Source organism: Erpetoichthys calabaricus, chromosome 4 (genome assembly GCF_900747795.2).
Source record: "Erpetoichthys calabaricus chromosome 4, fErpCal1.3, whole genome shotgun sequence".
Taxonomy (NCBI): domain Eukaryota; kingdom Metazoa; phylum Chordata; class Cladistia; order Polypteriformes; family Polypteridae; genus Erpetoichthys; species Erpetoichthys calabaricus.
In genome coordinates this window covers 45,127,605-45,147,212 of record NC_041397.2, presented here as the reverse complement: position 1 = coordinate 45,147,212, position 19,608 = coordinate 45,127,605, and the positions used below count along the sequence as shown (strand labels likewise).

Genomic DNA, 19,608 nt, shown 5'->3' with positions numbered 1-19,608 from the left:
TTACCTGTCTTGCTAAAGAGTCGCCTGCTGACTGCTTTGATTTAGTATCTTATCTACACACAATGTATAGATACAGAAATGTCTGCATCCTTGGAAAATTAACGAGTTCTGGGGACATTGGTTTCTAATCAAGTACTCAAAGTAAATGTGTTTACACTATTTGTTATACAGAGTAAATTGGCTTGCACCATTGTTTTCACTGATTACCATGTTCATCTATGCAGAAATTGAAGTATATATATATTTCTGGGAAAAGGAGAATAAAAGGAAGAAGAGAACAGAGAAGTATGGTCTGAGACTTGGGACTGCTGTCTGTTTCTTTTATGCTTTACACCATATTGCTGTGGCTACACCCTGTAGCAACAGTGACTTGTACCTGGCCCAGGTTCCCCTAGGCCTGAGGTCGGTAACATGTACGCCTGATGAGCCAAGAATAAGGGGGAAACAGGTGTCGCGTACTCTTTGCATTATTTGACAGTAAACTATTTTCATCCATTCTATGATCTGCTTCTCACAACTGAAGGCACCGTGGCTGATGTTACCTGACTTGCTGGCCAACCATAAGCGTTACCTGGTAGGTAACCACCCATACAATCAGATTGTGAATCAGACTACGAATGCCGTGAATGTAATTACCCCGATCTACATGCTGTCAAATAAACGAACCACACGCCGTGGCGCAATTTTAGGGGCTTCGCCTCTAGCGCTGACGTTCGAGGTTCGATTCCCGTATTGGAGTGAAGTGAGTGGGTGGTTACCTACCAGGTAACGCTTATGGTTGGCCAGCAAGTCAGGTAACATCAGCCACGGTGCCTTCAGTTATGAGAAGCAGATCATAGAATGGATGAAAATAGTTTACTGTCAAATAATGCAAAGAGTACGCGACACCTGTTTCCCCCTTATTCTTGACTCATCAGGCGTACACACTCACTGCACTCGCTTACGGTAATCGAACGTTGGATGTCACCGCTAGAGGGGCTTCGCAGCGGTGAAGTATTGCTTTTAAATTTTAATTAAGAAGAAAAGAAAACCTTTTTAAATTAAGTCTTAAAAAGAGGTGTAAAGATATTGACAATAAGCTACGCAAACCCACCAAGACATGCAATCGTTTAAATCAAGGCGCAAGTCGAAAAACACCATCCCATAATATTAGTTAACGATTAACACGATATGTTGCGCTTATTTATCTGGTGTACTGACATTTTTGCGCGTTTAACGGCTGAAATCTAACGTGGTTTGTACCCTTCAGAATGAAAAGAGTTTGCATGTACCTTTTTAATAAAAGGCGAGCTTTTAAGCCCCGTAAATGCACACGTTTAATTGCACATGTGTTAATATGTATGCTTACACAGTATTAAAAGACACTCAACAAGTACACAGTATTAAAAGACAGTCAACAATTAACGTCATTTACCTTCGTTCCCGCGTTTGACTTGTGCTGTAAATCTCTTCCTCGTTTTCAGTTCACGTGATTACGTAGGAGGCGTAATACGTGATGACGCGATACGTGACTCCGCATCCTCCATTAGAGTATATGGACAAAAAACAGGTTCCAGTTATGACCATTACACATAGAATTTCGAAATGAAACCTGCCTAACTTTTGTAAGTAAGCTGTAAGGAATGAGCCTGCCAAATTTCAGCCTTCTACCTACACGGGAAGTTGGAGAATTAGTGATGAGTGAGTCAGTCAAACAGGTTCCAGTTATGACCATTACGCGTAGAATCTATAATAATAAAAGGCAAAGCCCTCACTGACTGACTCACTCACTCACTGACTGACTCACTCATCACTAATTCTCCAACTTCCCGTGTAGGTGGAAGGCTGAAATTTGGCAGGCTCATTCCTTACAGTTTACTTACAAAAGTTAGGCAGGTTTCATTTCGAAATTCAAAGCGTAATGGTCATAACTGGAACATATTTTTTGTCCATACACTGTAATGGAGGAGGCGGAGTCACGTATCGCGTCATCACGCCTCCTACGTAATCACATGAACTAAAAACAAGGAAGACATTTACAGCACGAGTCACACGCGGGAACGAAGGTAAATGACGTTAATTTTTGACTGTCTTTTAATACTGTGTGAGCATACATATTAACACATGTGCAATTAAACGTGTGCATTTACGGGGTGATTTCTGAGGCTTAAAAGCTCACCTTTTATCAAACGCGGGAAGAAAGGTAACTGACGTTGTTCACTGTCTTTTAATACTGTGTAACCATACATATTAACACATGTCTAATTAAACGTCTGCATTTACGGGGTGATTTCTCAGGCTTAAAAGCTCGCCTTTTACTAAAAAGGTAAATGCAAAACTATTTTCAATCAGTTTATTGAAACGCTCCCGTTAAGGATTGCAATAACATATTCACGAGATAAAAGAACGAAGTAGGGGGAAATGGAGGAACAGCCGCAAACAGCGAAGAGCAAAAAATTAATTAAACAATTGAGAACAGAGCGAGTTAAGCATACAAGCATGTTCATAAGGGAAACAAAGCACGGTGTAAAACGTAAGTTTAAATTAAGTTTATAGAAACGCTCCCGCTGCGGATTGCAATAACATATTCGCGAGATAAAAGTTTAATGAGAAGACACGAGGTATAAACGAAGCACACGCCGTGGCGCAACGTTAGGGGCAACAGTTTCAACCATTCTATGATCTGCTTCTCGCAACTGAAAGACGGCACATGGCGGATGTTAGCCGACTTGCTGACCGCAACGTTAGGGGCTTCAACTATGGCGCTGATGCAACATCTCAGTGCCAACACTTTGCAGACTGTACTTAAAAGACACGCACTCCTCACTGGACAGTTAAAAACACCAATCAAACTAACGTTGACATCAAGTATTACCCAATCAAAAGTAGGAAAGGAGGCATCTTCATAAAATGCGTGTGGGATGATTTGCATGAGACGCTGCTTTAAAAAAAAAATGATAAAAAAAATACGGGATAAATCCCGTCCAGTATTGATTCAAAACGGGACGCGCAATTTCATTCTCAAACGCGGCACGATTCCGTATTTTAAAGGACGGGTGGCAACCCTACAGTGCCAGGTAACCACCCATACAATCAGATTGTGATTCACACTAGGAATGCAATGAATGTAATTACCCCGATCTACATACAAGGCGAAAGTCTTGCAACATTCAAAGATGATGGTTTGGGATAATTAGTACTTATTAAGTACAACATTGAACATAAAAGAGCTTATGAAGCCTTGAACCGAAAAAAGCAAGATCTCAGAGATCGTAAAAAAAAAAAAAGGAGGTAATGTCGTTTTACTCGCTGTACATTTTAGTCAAACATTACCAGTTATTCCACGAGGGAGACCAGCACATGAACTCAACGCGTGTTTAAAATCCATGCTTCTCCCACGGTCGGTTATATGTCGCGTGTTCTCGGGTAGGTACACCAAAAAATGTATACATTTAAGCATGTAATGGGCAAAGAAAAAATGAGGTATACCCAAAGGCACTGCAGTAGTACTCAATGTAACTTTACTTCTTAAATGTTAATGTTTTACTGTTTAATAATTTATACGCTTCTTATATATTGTTCAAATTCTTTTATCAAAATACCAGTGACAGCGCAATGCACAATAACATGGAGTGAATACACCATACGCATCTGCCCACGGCCGCCCTGGTGTGCGCAGATAGGAGTTGATTCTAAAATAAAATAAACATAAAAAGAGTAATACATTCATCACCCATAAAGCGGATAGCAGACGTGACGTATTATATGTGTACCACATTTCAAGTCAATACGTGAAACGGTTTGCAAGGTACATGTGATTTAAAATCCTGGACAGACCAACGAAAAGCCACGGTAGCAAATTATAGAAGAAGATTTTACTGTTTAATAATTTATATTTATATGAAATGTGGTTCTTATATATTATTTCATATTCTCATATGATAATGATGTTAATGCTGTTTATATTGATTTCTATGTTATTGTAAGTGCATCTATGTGTGTATATGTATGTATGTATGTGTATATATATATATATATATATATATATATATATATATATATATATATATATATATATATATATATATATATAAAAAATATATATATAAAAAATATATGTGTATATGTATATATAATATATCTGTATATGTGTGTATATGTGTGTGTATATGTGTATATGTATATATATATGACAGCAACACTCATAACAATGACAACACAATTACATTGACAATCATGTTATGTTATTTTTAAAATGTTTCCTTTACTTTTTCATAACCTCTTTAACACACTACTTCTCCGCTGCGAAGCGCGGGTATTTTGCTAGTTTCGAAATAAAACCTGCCTAACTTTTGTAAGTAAGCTGTAAGGAATGAGCCTGCCAAATTTCAGACTTCTACCTACACGGGAAGTTGGAGAATTAGTGATGAGTGAGTCAGTCAGTCAGTCAGTCAGTCAGTCAGTGAGTCAGTGAGGGCTTTGCCTTTTATTAGTATAGATGTATGAATAGGATTGTCATACTCAGCAGAGATTTGCAGTCTTTACTAATTTCTTCTTTTCTATGCTTTCTTTTTCTGTAATTTTCAGTAGTGTAATGTGTACCAACACCACCTGACCGAAGCACTGTGCAGCCACCTGTAATGCTTGAATAAAGGCGGATGCCCGAGCTGACCACAAGACCGACTATACTGAATCCTCTGGGATGAAGTCTGGGCACAATAAGGAACAACTTAAATACATTTATGTTAGATAGAATGCCCAGTATCTCTCAGTGAGTTCTTGCACTGCCATCATTTTGGATGGATGGAAATTAAGGTCCTCATGCAAAATCCTCCTCAAAGATGTGTTGAAAATGCCTAAGGCAGAAGCATGTGTATGTGCTGAATGTTTAGGAGACTGCAAAATTGATGCCCTTACAGCTTGGATGTTTTCAGGCGTTCATACAGTCTGAGGATGGCCTGGAGATTTTCTTTTTAATATGGTACCCATCTGACTAAATTTAACCACCCACTGCAGAATTGTTTTCCGATTTGGGGCATCACCGTTAGGAGGAATCTGAAGTGCGTTCTGAAGGTGCATTGCGTAGTGATGATGGATTCCTTGTATTTGAAGAACGTTTTGACAGCGAAAGCACGGTGCACACCGAAGCAAGGCATGTTGGCAACTGAAAACTACGAGGGATCGCCTATCAAAGGACCCCCACCTTGACCCACTCAGCTGCCTCTACCTCGCGCAATGACCTTGAGAAATGTGGTACTTCATTTTGGCTCACCCTGTAATTACTCTTAAAACTATGTAGCAGTGTATTTTTACACCACATTTTTTTATAAAATCTAAAGGAAAGTATACAGTATGATAATATACTGTGTATTTGATGAAGATGACAAACTTTAGTGTATGTAACTGTTGTGATTTTATTAGATCAAATTTTACAAAAACATTACAGTAGCCAAAAAGCTGGCAAAACGAGAAATGTACAGTAACAAGATGTCAAAATACAAGAAATGTTACTAGACATTTTAATGTCTAAGCTTGTTAACCTGAGTGTAGAATTTACATTTAAGAAATATTATGATCTTTCTTTCCTGCAATTATGGTTACTGTTAAAACAGGAGGTCACAAGCACACACAAAAAATATATAATTTGTGAGAAACTGAACACAATTCTGGCATGAAGGTGTAATGAAACCATGTGAGTTTTATCTGAGAATATATGAGAATGCTTAGTGAATTCAGGTTAAGAATATATAGAATCAAATGTAAATACTCAGCAAAAAAATAATATCTTGCTTAATTATGTTGGTTTAATAATGAAATGTTTTAAATATGTTTAAATTCCTGTATAAAATTTCGGCAATGCACACTGCCCATTTTAAATACTGTAATTGAACTAAAGCCTTTGTCAGAATGAATAATCCAGTCTTTAACAGATAAACACAAGAGACAACTTATTTCTGTTCCCAGAGACTTTAATTAACTAGAATTGAGATGCATGAAACCACCAAGGCATCCCCAGATATTAAACCCTAGGAGTACTACTGCTAATTAATCTTACAATTAGTCTATAAAAACTCTGCAATTACTTTTACATGTTATTTGGCACCTGCAGTCAGATAACCTGATTGATCTTTTACTTTGGACCTTTTAAAGACAGGTAGGTGTTTACTTAATAATCGTCTGTGAAATTAATTCAAAGGTTCATAGAGAAACTAGGAGACAAAAAACAAGGAGACTTTTAAAATCTAAATACTGTATATACTAATTTATATGAATAACTAACAGCAGGGCCCAGCGTTGCCTGGGTAAGTCATTTCAAGGCAGAACTATCGAATATCCATTTGGCAGCAGCAGACACTTTGCCAATTGCAGTCCTTTACTTAGGAGGTGTAGTTTTGACAAAAAAAAAAAATATGAAAAAAAGTTTGAGTATGACAATAATTATGTGCAATGAATCAATTTGTTTGAATACAAGACATTGCCTACTACTGGATTTTGAGCCTTGAAATAATTGAAATTCATTCCAGGATTCAAAATCTGGGAAAAGGCACCGTTCTTAAAATTTACTATAGTAAAAAGAAACGACCCACACCCCAAAGTGGTAAAATATAGGGTTCCAACGAAAATGGAAATGTATAAAAGACACACACACACACATGTACACACACACAGAGTGAAATTTAAAAATGAGATAAAATTGAATATATTTTTTGTATTAAAATCGTTTGACGTGGTTCATTTTAAAGAAAAATATGTTCATGTTCAGTTCAGTGGTGAAGTCACTGACGTTTGCACCTTCTCAAAGTGTCTCAGACAGGCTTTTTTTTTCTGTCACTCTATTTCCCTTTCACATTTCAAAAACATTGCAGCCCAGACTGAATTAGCACTTTAAATTATCTCCAGCATGAGTCACTACGGGATTGGTGCCTTACTGGAATTGAGCCCAGCCAGGGAGGTCTTCTGCTGATAGGATGGGCTTGAGCTAAAACACAAAAAGCAATGGGTAGAATTCTTAAATAGTTCATTATAATCAAATATTCTTCTTTTACAATTATCAAACATAGCTATGCAAATGTTTCCATATTAGCTAAGAAATAATCAGTTTTGGTATTAAAATGAGATTTTTTTTAACTTGGCTGCTAGCTTTTTTAACTAGGACCTGTTTGTACCCTAGGGTCATTACTTTATTTTTCTCTAATAAGTAAATTATCCACTTATCCATTTACTGAACCCCCTAATCCAATGTGAAATCTCACATTGACATCATGGGGCAGAAGGCAAAAGGGGGCACTGGATAGGCTGATTCTCCATCTTGGAGTACATTTACTCACCGACCCTCACACATTCAGCCAATTTTAAACTACATAATATGGAGAATTCACCCTAGGGCTGTGTGAGCAAAGTTACTGTAGATATTTTGTGTAGATATTTGTAGGTACAAGGAAAATATGCAAACTGAAATAGGCAAACACTTAGCTATGATTTGAACCCTGCCTTTAAGTACAGTCAGGAAACATGCTCACCATGACATCTCTGGCCTAACAGTAAATAAATTATAAACTAGAAAAACGTTTGAATGATTTCATGGAATTAACCCTCCCAAAAATCGACTTGATCGATGTTATTTTGGAAGATTGGTGAACTTTGTTACACTGAATGGCCTGTTCTCTGTCTAAATCTTTTAAAAAATATTTAGTTTGCTTAATAATAATGTTATTTATTACTTTAGTTTTCACATTTCTGTCTTCTAATTCTTAGATTGGCTCCTGGAACTCCAATAAAAAATGCCTCATATGGGTGATTGCTGCTAATTACTGTCACTGTTAGTCTATAAAACCCTGGACTTTCTATTTCCATGATATTATTTGGCACCTGCAGTTAAACAGTCTGATGGATCTTTTGCTATGGACATTTTGAACAAAGGTAAATGTTTACTTTATAACTGCCTATGAAATTAATTCAGAGCTTAATGTAGTGAACTTGACAAAATGTTTTCTCATTTATGTAAATTTCATGGTTATGCTAAATTCATTTTCTGTGTTTATTTATGTTTTTCTGCTACTCCACTTTCCTCTGACAAGCCAACTATGTGTACTCCAGACTGACTGCCCACTCTAAATTTTCCTCAGTATTAGTGTCTATAAAAATGAATTATTATTAAATATTATTCTGAGATATGTGCCTTAGACTGCTCTGCCAAGCAGTGGCAGCACATCTAGGGACGGCTTTGCTAATGGGATAGACTTCAGGTAAAAACTGGATAAAATAACTGCAAAAACATTTATGGATCGACATATTCTTAAGTGATGACTTACACTCTATGACAGGAGTCCTCAATTACGCTCCTGGAGGGCCGCAGTGGCTGCAGGTTTTTGCTCCAACCCAACTGCTTAATAAGAAGCGCTTATTGCGCAAGTAACACTTCTGCTTCACTTTAGTTGTCTCGCTTGTTAAGATTTGGAACACTTATTGCTTATTTTAGTCTTAAACAGCTGAATCCTTGATTTTTAATTGCTCGTAATTAGCAATAACATGCAAATGACAAAAGAGACCAGCATTTCTCCATTTAGCTTGTTACCATTTACACCTGTGAGTATTTATCATGCACTATTGGATTTACTTAAATACTTGGAAGGAAAGTGAAGAGAAAAAAGTGAAGGACTGAGAATTACTCATCCATTTTAGCCTTTAAATCATTTGGATGATATCCTTAGAAAGGGGAAGAAAATCCAGGATAAGAGAATGACCTGACATAGCAGAGTTAAAGCACTAACAAGCCATGCAATTAAATTATTGGCAAGAATTGCTTTCTAATTAAGCAACCGGGTTAGAACAAAAACCTGCAGCCACTGCGGCCCTCCAGGACTGTGACTGAGGACACCTGTTCTATGATATGCTACTTTTATAGTTTTAGTTTAGTTTTAAAAACTCTACATACTGTAAACTGACAGGATATGATGATGTTTTAATGAATTTTGGTAATAACATGGCAGATATTCTAACTTGGTGATTAGTGATTTTATTGGGACACTTTTTGTAACACTGGGATCATCATTTTATCTTTTTGTAATAAATTAATTTAATTATTAGTCCTATACTTTATTAACCCAATCCAATTTAAATCTTACCTTGATAGGATTCGTAAAAAGGCAGAAAGGAACACTGGATGGGTTGCCAATCTTTTAAGGAATAAAACATTGAAAGATGTAACTAAAATAACCAGAAAAATAAATGCTGACCCTGCTGAATAAGTTTTATTGTTGATTATCTTCATTACTTTGGGTTTAACTGTCTTGTTTTATTCCCTCAAATTCTTAGATTGTTTCCTGGAACATCAATGGAAAATGCATCATATGAAACACTTTTTATACTCACTTCATTCCAAGAGATGGGGAACAATAAAGATGTATACTTTTGTCTTGCCTTGACATGTTATCTTTTAATAATTTTTTTTAATTCAGGATTAATTGTATTCATATATCTAGAAAAAACTCTTCATGAACCCATGTATATTTTCCTTTCTAACCTGTTCCTTAGTGCACTGATTGGATCCTCAAGCTTTTATATTAAATTCATGATTGATCTGCGAGTGAGTATTCCAGTGGTTTCTCCTTCAATTTGTTTTCTTCAAATTTTTTTGATGTACACTTGTGTTTTTGGGGAAATAACAATTCTTACAGTTATGGCATATGACAGGTACATAGCAATAAACTGGCCATTGCAATACACATCAATTATTTCAATCACAAAAATAAGAAATCTAATCATTCTTTCTTGGACTTATCCTTCCTCTATGGTAACAATTGCTATATTTTTAACTGCACGCCTCTCTTTATGTGGTAATCGGATCAATTGGCTGTACTGCAACAATTGGGAAATTGTCAAGTTATCTTGTCTAGAAACCCATGTTAATAATATCTATGCATATGTGTTTTTCTTTACATTTCTTATACCATTTTCATTTATTATCTATTCCTACATTAAAATCCTTATTGTGTGCTGGAACAATTCCAGGTCTCATAAAAAGAAAGCTTTTCAAACTTGTCTCCCACATTTAATAACTTTAATTTTGTTTTTAAGTTCAATACTCTTTGAGGTAATAGACAGTAGACTTAATTCAAAGAGATCAACAAACAGCTTTTCCACTATTGCTTCTTTAGAGACAGTAATAATACCTCCTCTTTTAAATCCATTAATATATGGTATCATTTTGCCTGGAATACGCAAACGACTTATTTGTATATTTTTATGTAAGGATAAAAAAAGAACCCAAAAAAGATTAATGTAATTTGTTAGAATTATCTATTGTACATAAAGAAAAAATAATGTGCTATTAAAAAACTCAGCCTTTTGTATTGTTAAGATAATGAAAGCATAATGTGTAGGTTAATTATTATTCTCATACTGTAAATCCTCCTTAATGTTTTTTCTCTATAAAATAAAAGCCTCATTAAATTTTTATTGTGAATTTTGTAATCTGTATATTGTCTACTACTGCAGAAGAGAGCTTAAGCAGCTCTAAAATGCTAAACAGTAAAAGAGAAATTGAATTGTTTGGGAACAAAGCAGGCTGGTATTCAAGAAGGACCCCGAGATATTAGCAGCGCTATAAAGCAGTTCCACATCTGAGTACGCTTTAGTCACCATTTCTTTCTAGGAGCAGCAGCAACAGAGAGAAATGACAGTGATTGTGTCTTTTGCTTTTAGAAAAGGTACTCCATAAATAGTTATGTAACATATGTACATCTATATAAAATGCAGACAAACAGAAAAGATGATTTATATAATAAACAAGGAAAAACATGTACTAGATTACAAGAAGGTCAGTACAAAATAGGTGAACACAGATACAGGTATTAAGTAGCCCTTAGACTAACGGTTATTTTAGCCCCAATGGATTCCCAGCTCTGTATTATAAAAGAAAAAACTTATTATGTAAAATGTCACTTTGCAACATCCAAAATAAACTGGAGAAATGTTCAACCTTGAACAGGTTTGGCTTGATTTCTACTAGGGAGTGATTCGTTTCAGAAGCTTTCTTTAACAGACGACCGCCACCCAACCCTTCAGACAGACACTGAAGAAAGACACAGATGACAAGAAATACGAATGGACAGATACAAAGAAAAATCAAAGTACAAATGACACTCTTAGCTGCCTCGAGAAAGCTGGACAGGTGCTACTAACAAAAAGATTTGGATCCTGATGACAGAACAGGTGCTGTTTCAAATAACAGTGTGCAATGTTGGCAAGGGGAGCTGGGATCAGAAATTGGCCCTGAACGTTTGTCCAGACTGGCCTTCCTAAATCACCCAGACACCATCGCCACATGCATGTGCGTTCCCCACTGATTAGTAAGCTAGGTAGTATAGTACAGTGGTTTTCTATTTCAGTTCTGAGAGCTCACTGTGGCTACAGAGTTTTGTCTCAACCAATTTCTTCTTTTATTTGGACCCCTGTCTTAATTAATCTAGTAGGAATATCCCTGTTTTTTTTATCAGTCTTGAAATCGCAAGCTGACAAAGCTAATGAATTCTTACTGAAAAAAGTAAAAACATATGTATTGGATAATACAACTGGTAATGTATTTGTATTTGGATACAATTACAACTGGAGTTAAGCATTTGAAGATATGGCAAATATATACATACTTGAGAATATCACAACAAGCGCTTTTCTGAATTCGAAATAAAACAACACAAAAACGTCAGCTAATTAAACTATGAGATGAATTCAAGGTAAAAAATGACTCACTGAATCTAACACTGATTGAAACAAAAATCTGCAGCCACAGGAGGGTCCAAAGAATTGAGAACCACTGGTAGAGTAGACCGACTAACGGAAAAGCACCCGCTGAACACATGCTGCTCTGTCCCTTCGATTTTCTGATAATGCAGCAAATGATTTTTTCACCTGCCATTCACTAAGTATGCTCTGCTGTTCTGCAGCTGATACATGTGGCTGAACCTTTACAAAAACTTATCAAAACGTGCAAGGGTCTAACACAAGGACAAAGTTAGGTCTTTGTCCTAACTAAAATTCTGTTCACTGCCTGCTAGCTATTGTTAATTTCACACCACGAGTATTTGAAAGCTGAAATCTTTGTAAATGACACGTGAAAAAGTTTAAATTGCTGGTCACGGAACACAGAATGTGTCTACTAATATTTAAGGCTGTTGTATTCTTTGCTGCTATATTTTACATAAACTATGAAGTGAGGTTCATTGCACCAGAAAGTGAACATGTTTCATTTTGGTCAAGTATGCAAACTAAAATTCCATTGAACTCATGTGATAATAAATCTGAACTGTACTGATTACCCTGCTTTATATTTTTTGGGAGATAAACAATCTTACATTTTTGAGAGAGACAACACTATTGGCCACCAACATGTGGTCACCAAGTCTGCAATACTAATCAGAATTCACCATGATTTGCTCTCTTTGCTATGACGTGTTTATGCATGATAAGAAAAAATTGAGAAAGAAAAAAAAAAGCAGATTATGGGATATACATAAGCAGTAATGTAACATAATGAAGCACCAAAAAAAACAATTAACAATTATTTTTGTAGCACATGCTGAGTCACTCTTGTAGAGAGAGAAACAATGACTGAGGATGGGTATGTTTGAGAGAGAAATGGTAGTCAGTAACTTTTAGTGTTTTGTGTCAGCAGCTATTAATGAAGTCCATTATGTTTTGACTTAATTCAGCTTCAGGCTTTGGTTCTAATGGAGCTATAATTGGTAGCAATTTTGAATCAACTTTGAATGATTTTTAATTATCTTTATGATGTTAACAGTTTCAAGCTTCCGGTGCTATTCTCGTTCAGTGGGAGGTCCTGCACTGATCTCAGTGTACCCCAATTTCAAAACGTCTCCCAAAACCTCTGTGATGGTCCATGCAGCTGATTACCCTGAAAACAAAGAAACTCCATTATATCTGATGTCATCTTGTTTAACATTGGACATGTACACCACGTTCCTTAACTTACAATGTACCCTTCACAACTGCAGTTGCTGCCTAATAAATCATTTCAGATAAACCTAAAAAGCAGTTTCTGTCCATCTCAACTTCTTGGTTGTCAACCTGGTGCCAACACTCAAACTTTGCTTCTGGGCATTCATTGGAACAGCTTGACCACTAGTGCCACTCTACTCCAATGCTCTAGTTGTAACCTTGTTGCCTTCACTATTTATTACCTGAACCAACCCAAAGTCCATAAAACCTTACAATAGAAGTAGCACTATTGCAAAAGATCAGGAAATTGAAACAGAAATAACTATTTTCCCTTTCCTATCTTCCGGCGCTACCCTTCTATTTTTTTGTCATTGCCTGTGTGTCCTTTTTTTTATTTTATGGTAACTGCTACCTGATAGTGTGGGCTAAAACCTCTCCAGAATCCAAGTGCCAAGTCCAGCATCTCTCCTAAAACTGGCCTTTGTTCTTTACTCAAGACCAGGTAATTTTTCTCCATTTTATTGCATGGAGTTTCATAAGCTGTCTTTTTAAACAACTGGTCAGTCAGGTTTCAAATTACTGAACCTAAGTGTGTGTGCTTTTTAATTACTGCTGGGCCTAGCAGAGCTGTTAGGACCCTCACACCCCTGTACATTCCTGACTTGCTGCCTGAGCTTGTAAACCTTCCTGCTGCACCACCCCCCATCCTTTGTTCTTTGGCTTGTCCTGGTTCATTCAAACCAACTCCTAAACTGGTGCACTTTCTTTCCAACTCAGTTATTCTTGCACTAGCATTTTTAGACCTTTCACACAAAAGCACTTGAATTCCTTTTATTTCCACACTTTCTTGCTTTATTTCCACACTTTCTTCACTCAGTATCCTTATTCCATTATCCATTTCATGCCCTTCAGTCAACAATTGCCATTCAAACTCACCAGCTTCTCTGCCTTCTATCTGATTTCTTTGTCCCAAATCAAATTTCAGTGCAGCACTGGTTACCTTTCCTAACAGTGGTGAAATATCTATCGGTGTAGCATGTTCTTTAAATACTGGACAGACCTCAGAATCACCTGGAGATTGTGGTGGAGTGGAGAATAATGGAATGAAACACCCTTTCTGTTTTTCCTTCCTTTCATCCCTCTCTTTTCCCCCACACTCACATTCCCACTCTTTTTTTGAGCACTCATCTGTCTCAGGTAAGTCTCCCACCCATGTTTTAGGGTTCCAGTCAGATCCTGTTACTACTGCCCTAACTTTCAGAGCTTACACTCTCTTCCCAAGCTTTCACTGCTTTCTACTTTAGCAGTGGGTGTTCTACATGCTAGCACTTCACAATTTTCACACCAACTCTCAAAACTTTCACACAACATTCCACATCTTTCATTTTCATCTACTTTACTATTTTCTTTCTCATACTGATCTTCCTTATTACCAATAATACAAGATAGAAACCCTCTTATAATAGCAGCTGTCTTCTTTATACCAGATCTCTGTTTTACTGCTTTTATTCCTTCCAGCCCCCTTCCATTTTGTGGCACTCTCAGCTCAGCTTCAGTTTTCTCTATCTGAACTACAGGTTTCCATTTCCTAACTTTTGCCTGCTTGCCTCTGCCACTCCACTGGAAGATGGCTGACTTTAATATAAATTTAGGCATTTCCACAATGCTACTCTAATACAGTTTGCCAAATTCATTATGGGTTGGCCTACTTTTGCCCCTGTAAGCAAACATACGCATACATACACAAAGATCCTAAACGAATAAGTGCCGTATGAATGACGCATGCATGTCCCACCACTCCGTAGCACTTTAATTAGGGACTCACTACTACCAGCACTAACAAACGTGCGGGTGTCCTCGTGACACACATAAAGTATCTACACTTTGTTGGTTATATTCCATTCAGCAACCAAACAATGTTTTACTTCCACCACATTTGTACATTGGGTGCCCTAAATATAATATACACATCTATACATGAACAGTATTTGCAAACAGGGTGCAAAACATGGTTACCCCAAAATCCTGCCGACTACGCCAATTGTTTTGTCTTACTTTTTACTCTACTTTCCCCTTTTGTATTATTAATATGTAGCCTTTGTCAGAATGCCTCAAATCTCACAGACTTACCACTGTTTATAAGGTATTATAGTATATAACTTCTCCCCACTTTCCCTTCTACATTTATAACTTCAGGTAATTAGGTGTAGTAAAAGACAAGCAGGAGTTAAATTAAAATTTAAACAATGTATTGTTGATAATATTCATAAATAATAACAATATGCAAAGTATATTTGAATATTGGCAACCATACAACCTGATAAAATGGTGATGTGTAGTTTCAGGCGGCAAACAGACTTGTTAGTTACTTAAAAATGTCTCTAGTTAAGGCATCATTTGTGGTCAGCTTTCTTCAGAGCAGGCCGCATGCCAGTCTCAATATGGCTGCCGAGCTGTGCTCTTCATTGTGTTGTCCTTTTCAGTTCATTGTGTGAGATGGTCATTCATCAGTTTGGTAAGAGAGAGAGGGTGAGGGGAATAGCCAGCAAATGTATAGGTTTTCTGTCCAACTCCTAGAGCCAATAGGGCGTCATAGTACTTAAAGGCTTTTGATACAAGCCAGTTCCAAACAGCCATACTTCAGACCAATGGGGAAATAGAACACCTTCACACCTGCCCCCAAAACCATATGTTAAGGTAAAGCTTGGCAGTTAGGCAGCCTGGCTTTCATATGGGGGTTGAGAGACTTCAGAGAAACATTTGCCAAACTTGTTTGAGGCACTTCCCCCAACTCTGTCATAAAATTCACTTTCCTGACTTAGTCCTGGGGGTTGACATAAACGCTTGTCACTAATGAAATACTAATATTACATTGCTTTGCCTAAGTTACAAATAAAGACCTACAAAATATTTATCAAGTTGTATGCAAAATTTCACATCACAACAGATTTGTTTGTCAGTCATAATATAATAATATTATTTATTTGCTGCGCTGTAAAATGGCAGATTTCCCCCAGGGGACAAATTAAGTCCTATTTCTTTCTATGCCTAAAATCCAGCTGAAAAAAAAAAATCCTAAATCAATTCAAACTCCAGTACCACAATATCCAAAAACAGGAAAATGTTATAAAATCTGAAATCAAAAGAAGATACTACTACTAATTGCCTTCACTATTTATTACCTGTCTTTTTCTCTCTAACACTCACTGGGTCTCTTGGCCATCAATTACAAGATGCCCAAGGTGAGTAGTGCAAGGTTGAAGATGTGGGTCATCACATTTCTGCATTTTTTTATGCCTTTGCATGATGTGTGACTTTGTAGCACATCACTAAAATCAGCAATATTCTATGGCCCTTGTTCACATTACTGCAAAGGAGTGTAGTTTGTTTTAAAACATATTATATGTTGCATATTTCCCACACTGCATCCCATAGAGAGCCCATCCTTGCCATTCCAAATCAGCCGTTTTTTTCCTACTTCCTGCAAAGCAGGCAGGCTGAGCACCAGGACCCAAAACCAGAAAAAAGGACAACCATCTTATGAAGCAGCAGTTTGACAATTTCATCCACATCCTGAATTGACAATAAGAGTGTCATTGGGGAAGTAAAAACGCACACACACACCTGTACAATTTGCCCATCAAGTTGAGGACCAACACAATTTTATTGAAGTTCTCACACCTGGCCCACATAACATTGGAGTCAAATTAACATATTTGTGTTTATTAACATTTTTTGTACATGTCTGTATTATTTGTAAAGTTCTCTGTGTGTTTCTATGTGTTCTTATATAGTGTCATTAAAGTGAGGTGCCCAAATCAACAGGCCCAACAAATCTATCTCACTGGTCACATAATTCAAGAATGCCAGATAATGATATTTCATAAATTCATTTCCATACGAACTGATAGTTTCTTGGGGGGCAATCTATCCTCCAGAGATGTCTGTGTGAATCTGTGGATATTTTTAATTGCAAAAATTACCTTATTTATGCTATGAAGTAGAATCTCAAACATAGTGACGCCTCCAAAATGACCATAAAGTAGTCCAAGACCTTGACTGGTCAGCCCAGAAAAGGCTCACCTTAAGATGCAAATCCCCAGACGGGTACTTTCAACCTACACAGGTCTAACAATGGGGAGCTAGCTTTTAAAATTCTAAATATAAAGAAAGACCCAAACTTTACAGAAAGGGAAAAAGAAGCTATTAAACACTACCTTGTGAAAACAATCCAAGTGAAGAACCTTTATAAGTAAAAATATTTAATATTGAAATAAAAAAACTACATCAAAAATATTCAGAGAAGCAAACAGAATTTTCCTAAAATGCAAGTTCAAATGTAGATCCAGAAAACAGAGCAAATGAATCACACACAAAAAAAGAAAATTCAAAGAAATAACAATACTCATGAAAAGACTTACTGTATAAAACTGTTTTTTCATTCATTGCTGAGATTCACTCACTGGCTCAAAAATAGTCAGAGGAGAAAAGACCAATAAGATTTTAGCACAATAAATACACAAACAGAAATTTCAGAAAACAATCAAAAAGTTTAACAGTGTAGCAGGAAGTCAAATTACAGAGCAAAAAGAACTGCCTAACACTTTTAATACAAGAATTGAACCGCCATGCATTTTTTGAGTACTAAATCCACCAGAGCTGCACCGAGTAGTGTCTGGGTTGTATATTGGTCTTAAATATGGTGGATAAAAGCAAGAGATGGAGTCAGAGCGGCCAGAACAGGAAATGATGTGGCAGTAAGATGGATTCTGGGTAATGGAAATTACATCATCAGAAGTGGCTGAAAGTGACATCAGCAGTGGGTGGACCAGTGGTGATGTTATTGGGAGGCAGGGTCTTTGGCTGAACTACAGAGGAACAAGAGGAGAGAGGATCAGGTGAGAGCACCAACCCTCCAACCCTCCATCTGGCTGATAAATAACACTATTTGAACCTGTAAATTGTCCCCCATGCACATATATATATATATATTTTTTTTTTATTATTTTTTTATTTTTTCACCTTAAAATGTTAGGATACGTTTTCCAATCAAAAAGAAAAAAAACTTCAGGGTTGCATGGCTGTGAGGCAGAAAACTGTAAAAAGCAAAGCAACATATTTCAATTAGCAGGGCACATAAAATAATACATGAAGTGGAAAGTAATTTTCAGGGTGACACTTTCCATTCTTTTCTTTTTGTTTTATTGTAAGAGCTGTTTCATTTTACTGGGAGCAAAAACAACCCACAGGGATGCTGTGACATGAGTGGCTTTCCAAAGTTGCTCTCCAACTCATCATAAAACCTCTTTAGTAATAAAGAGTAAAAATTTAAAATTTTCATCTGGAAGCATAAAGTAATATCTTAAATCAAAATGATTTTTTTCTATATATAGTAAACCATTTTAAAATTACAGCTTTACTTACATATTTCACAGATTATTTAAGTAAATGGCAGCATGCTTGATTAAATATAATACTGTCCACATCACCAGTGCCATATCATTTTTGCATTCTGCGTTCACTGTTTTTCACTATTGTTTAGCTGCATTTGTGTTCTGCACTGCCTCAGCACGTTATCAGTGTCTCCTTGAGCATCTTTTGTGTCCTTTCCTTATTTACAATTCAGTGTCTCTTGGGCAAGTAGCTTATTTGCAAAGCAAAGTTAGTGCTTAAATTTGAATAAAATAACTGTCAGTACACCCTGTTGTGTCGTTTTGTTCAGTGAAAGGGGCTGGTGGGTTGATAGACATCTGAGCTTGCACTGATATATACATAAACTATTTCAAATAGGGGGTTGGAAGGAGTAGGGGTGGTGTCCCTTTGAGTTTTAAGCATACACTTATATAAATAAAGTGAGCAGTGGAGTCTCCATTGGAAATGGAAAAGCTTGCCCAAAATGAAATGTTCATTATGAAAAATGCCAGTAAGCATCAGCACATGAACATTGCTGATACTCCAGTACTCTCTAATTCAAGCACTATAGAAAATGATATGAAAATATTGTCAATGGTGACATTTCTCACTTTGCTTGTGAAAGGTTCAAGAGTCACATCAACAGTAACATTGTATTTCCCTGGCAATCAAAAGTGATCTTTCTTCAAATAGGTAATATTATCTAGTGTATGCATACTTGTTGCTTACATTAACAGCTATCCAAAATTTGATTCTAGGCTTGTCTGGTTCATTTAATCTTCACTCTGTGAAAGAGCATCAACAATTTAACAACTGCTCATCCACAGGTATGCCTGCACTTACTTATAACACATGATGCAATTCTGAACAAACTATACTAAGTGTCAGGGAACAGCAAAGCTGACAGTATATTAAGTGCACAGCCAGCATTGGTTTTATGCAGGTAAAGGAGAACACGCGAGATGGCACATTGTAGATGGAGCAATCCAAGAGTGAATGCAGCTCACTTTCAAATTCTTCACAGAAATGTTAGACCTGGCAAGGTATGCAAATATAAGGGGGGAAAAAATCTGCCATCAGATCATGCATCTGATTAAATATGTGCAAGTGTGTGTGTAATTCAAAATGTGCGCCAACATACCAATATAGTTATACTCAAATCATATTTTTTCTACTAAAAGGCGCTTCATTAATTGTCAAGTACAATGTTGCATCTATCCTTCCATTTTCACTGCAGGTGAACACTGAGGGAAACAGTTC

General features: G+C 36.6%; 1 protein-coding gene and 1 long non-coding RNA gene across 2 annotated transcripts; both read left to right on the top strand.

Moving 5' to 3' along the window:
- Window positions 1-6,090: 6,090 nt before the first annotated feature.
- LOC127527521 (uncharacterized) lies at window positions 6,091-9,289 on the top strand. Its single transcript, XR_007934801.1, has 3 exons — window positions 6,091-6,133; window positions 7,735-7,899; window positions 9,113-9,289. It is a non-coding gene; the product is annotated as an uncharacterized LOC127527521 (long non-coding RNA).
- A 9-nt stretch (window positions 9,290-9,298) lies between these two features.
- LOC114651086 (olfactory receptor 1468-like) lies at window positions 9,299-10,264 on the top strand. The gene has a single exon (XM_028801046.2). It carries the CDS (start codon window positions 9,314-9,316, stop codon window positions 10,262-10,264), a length of 951 nt encoding a protein of 316 aa, XP_028656879.2. The 5' UTR covers window positions 9,299-9,313.
- The last annotated feature ends 9,344 nt before the right edge of the window (window positions 10,265-19,608 follow it).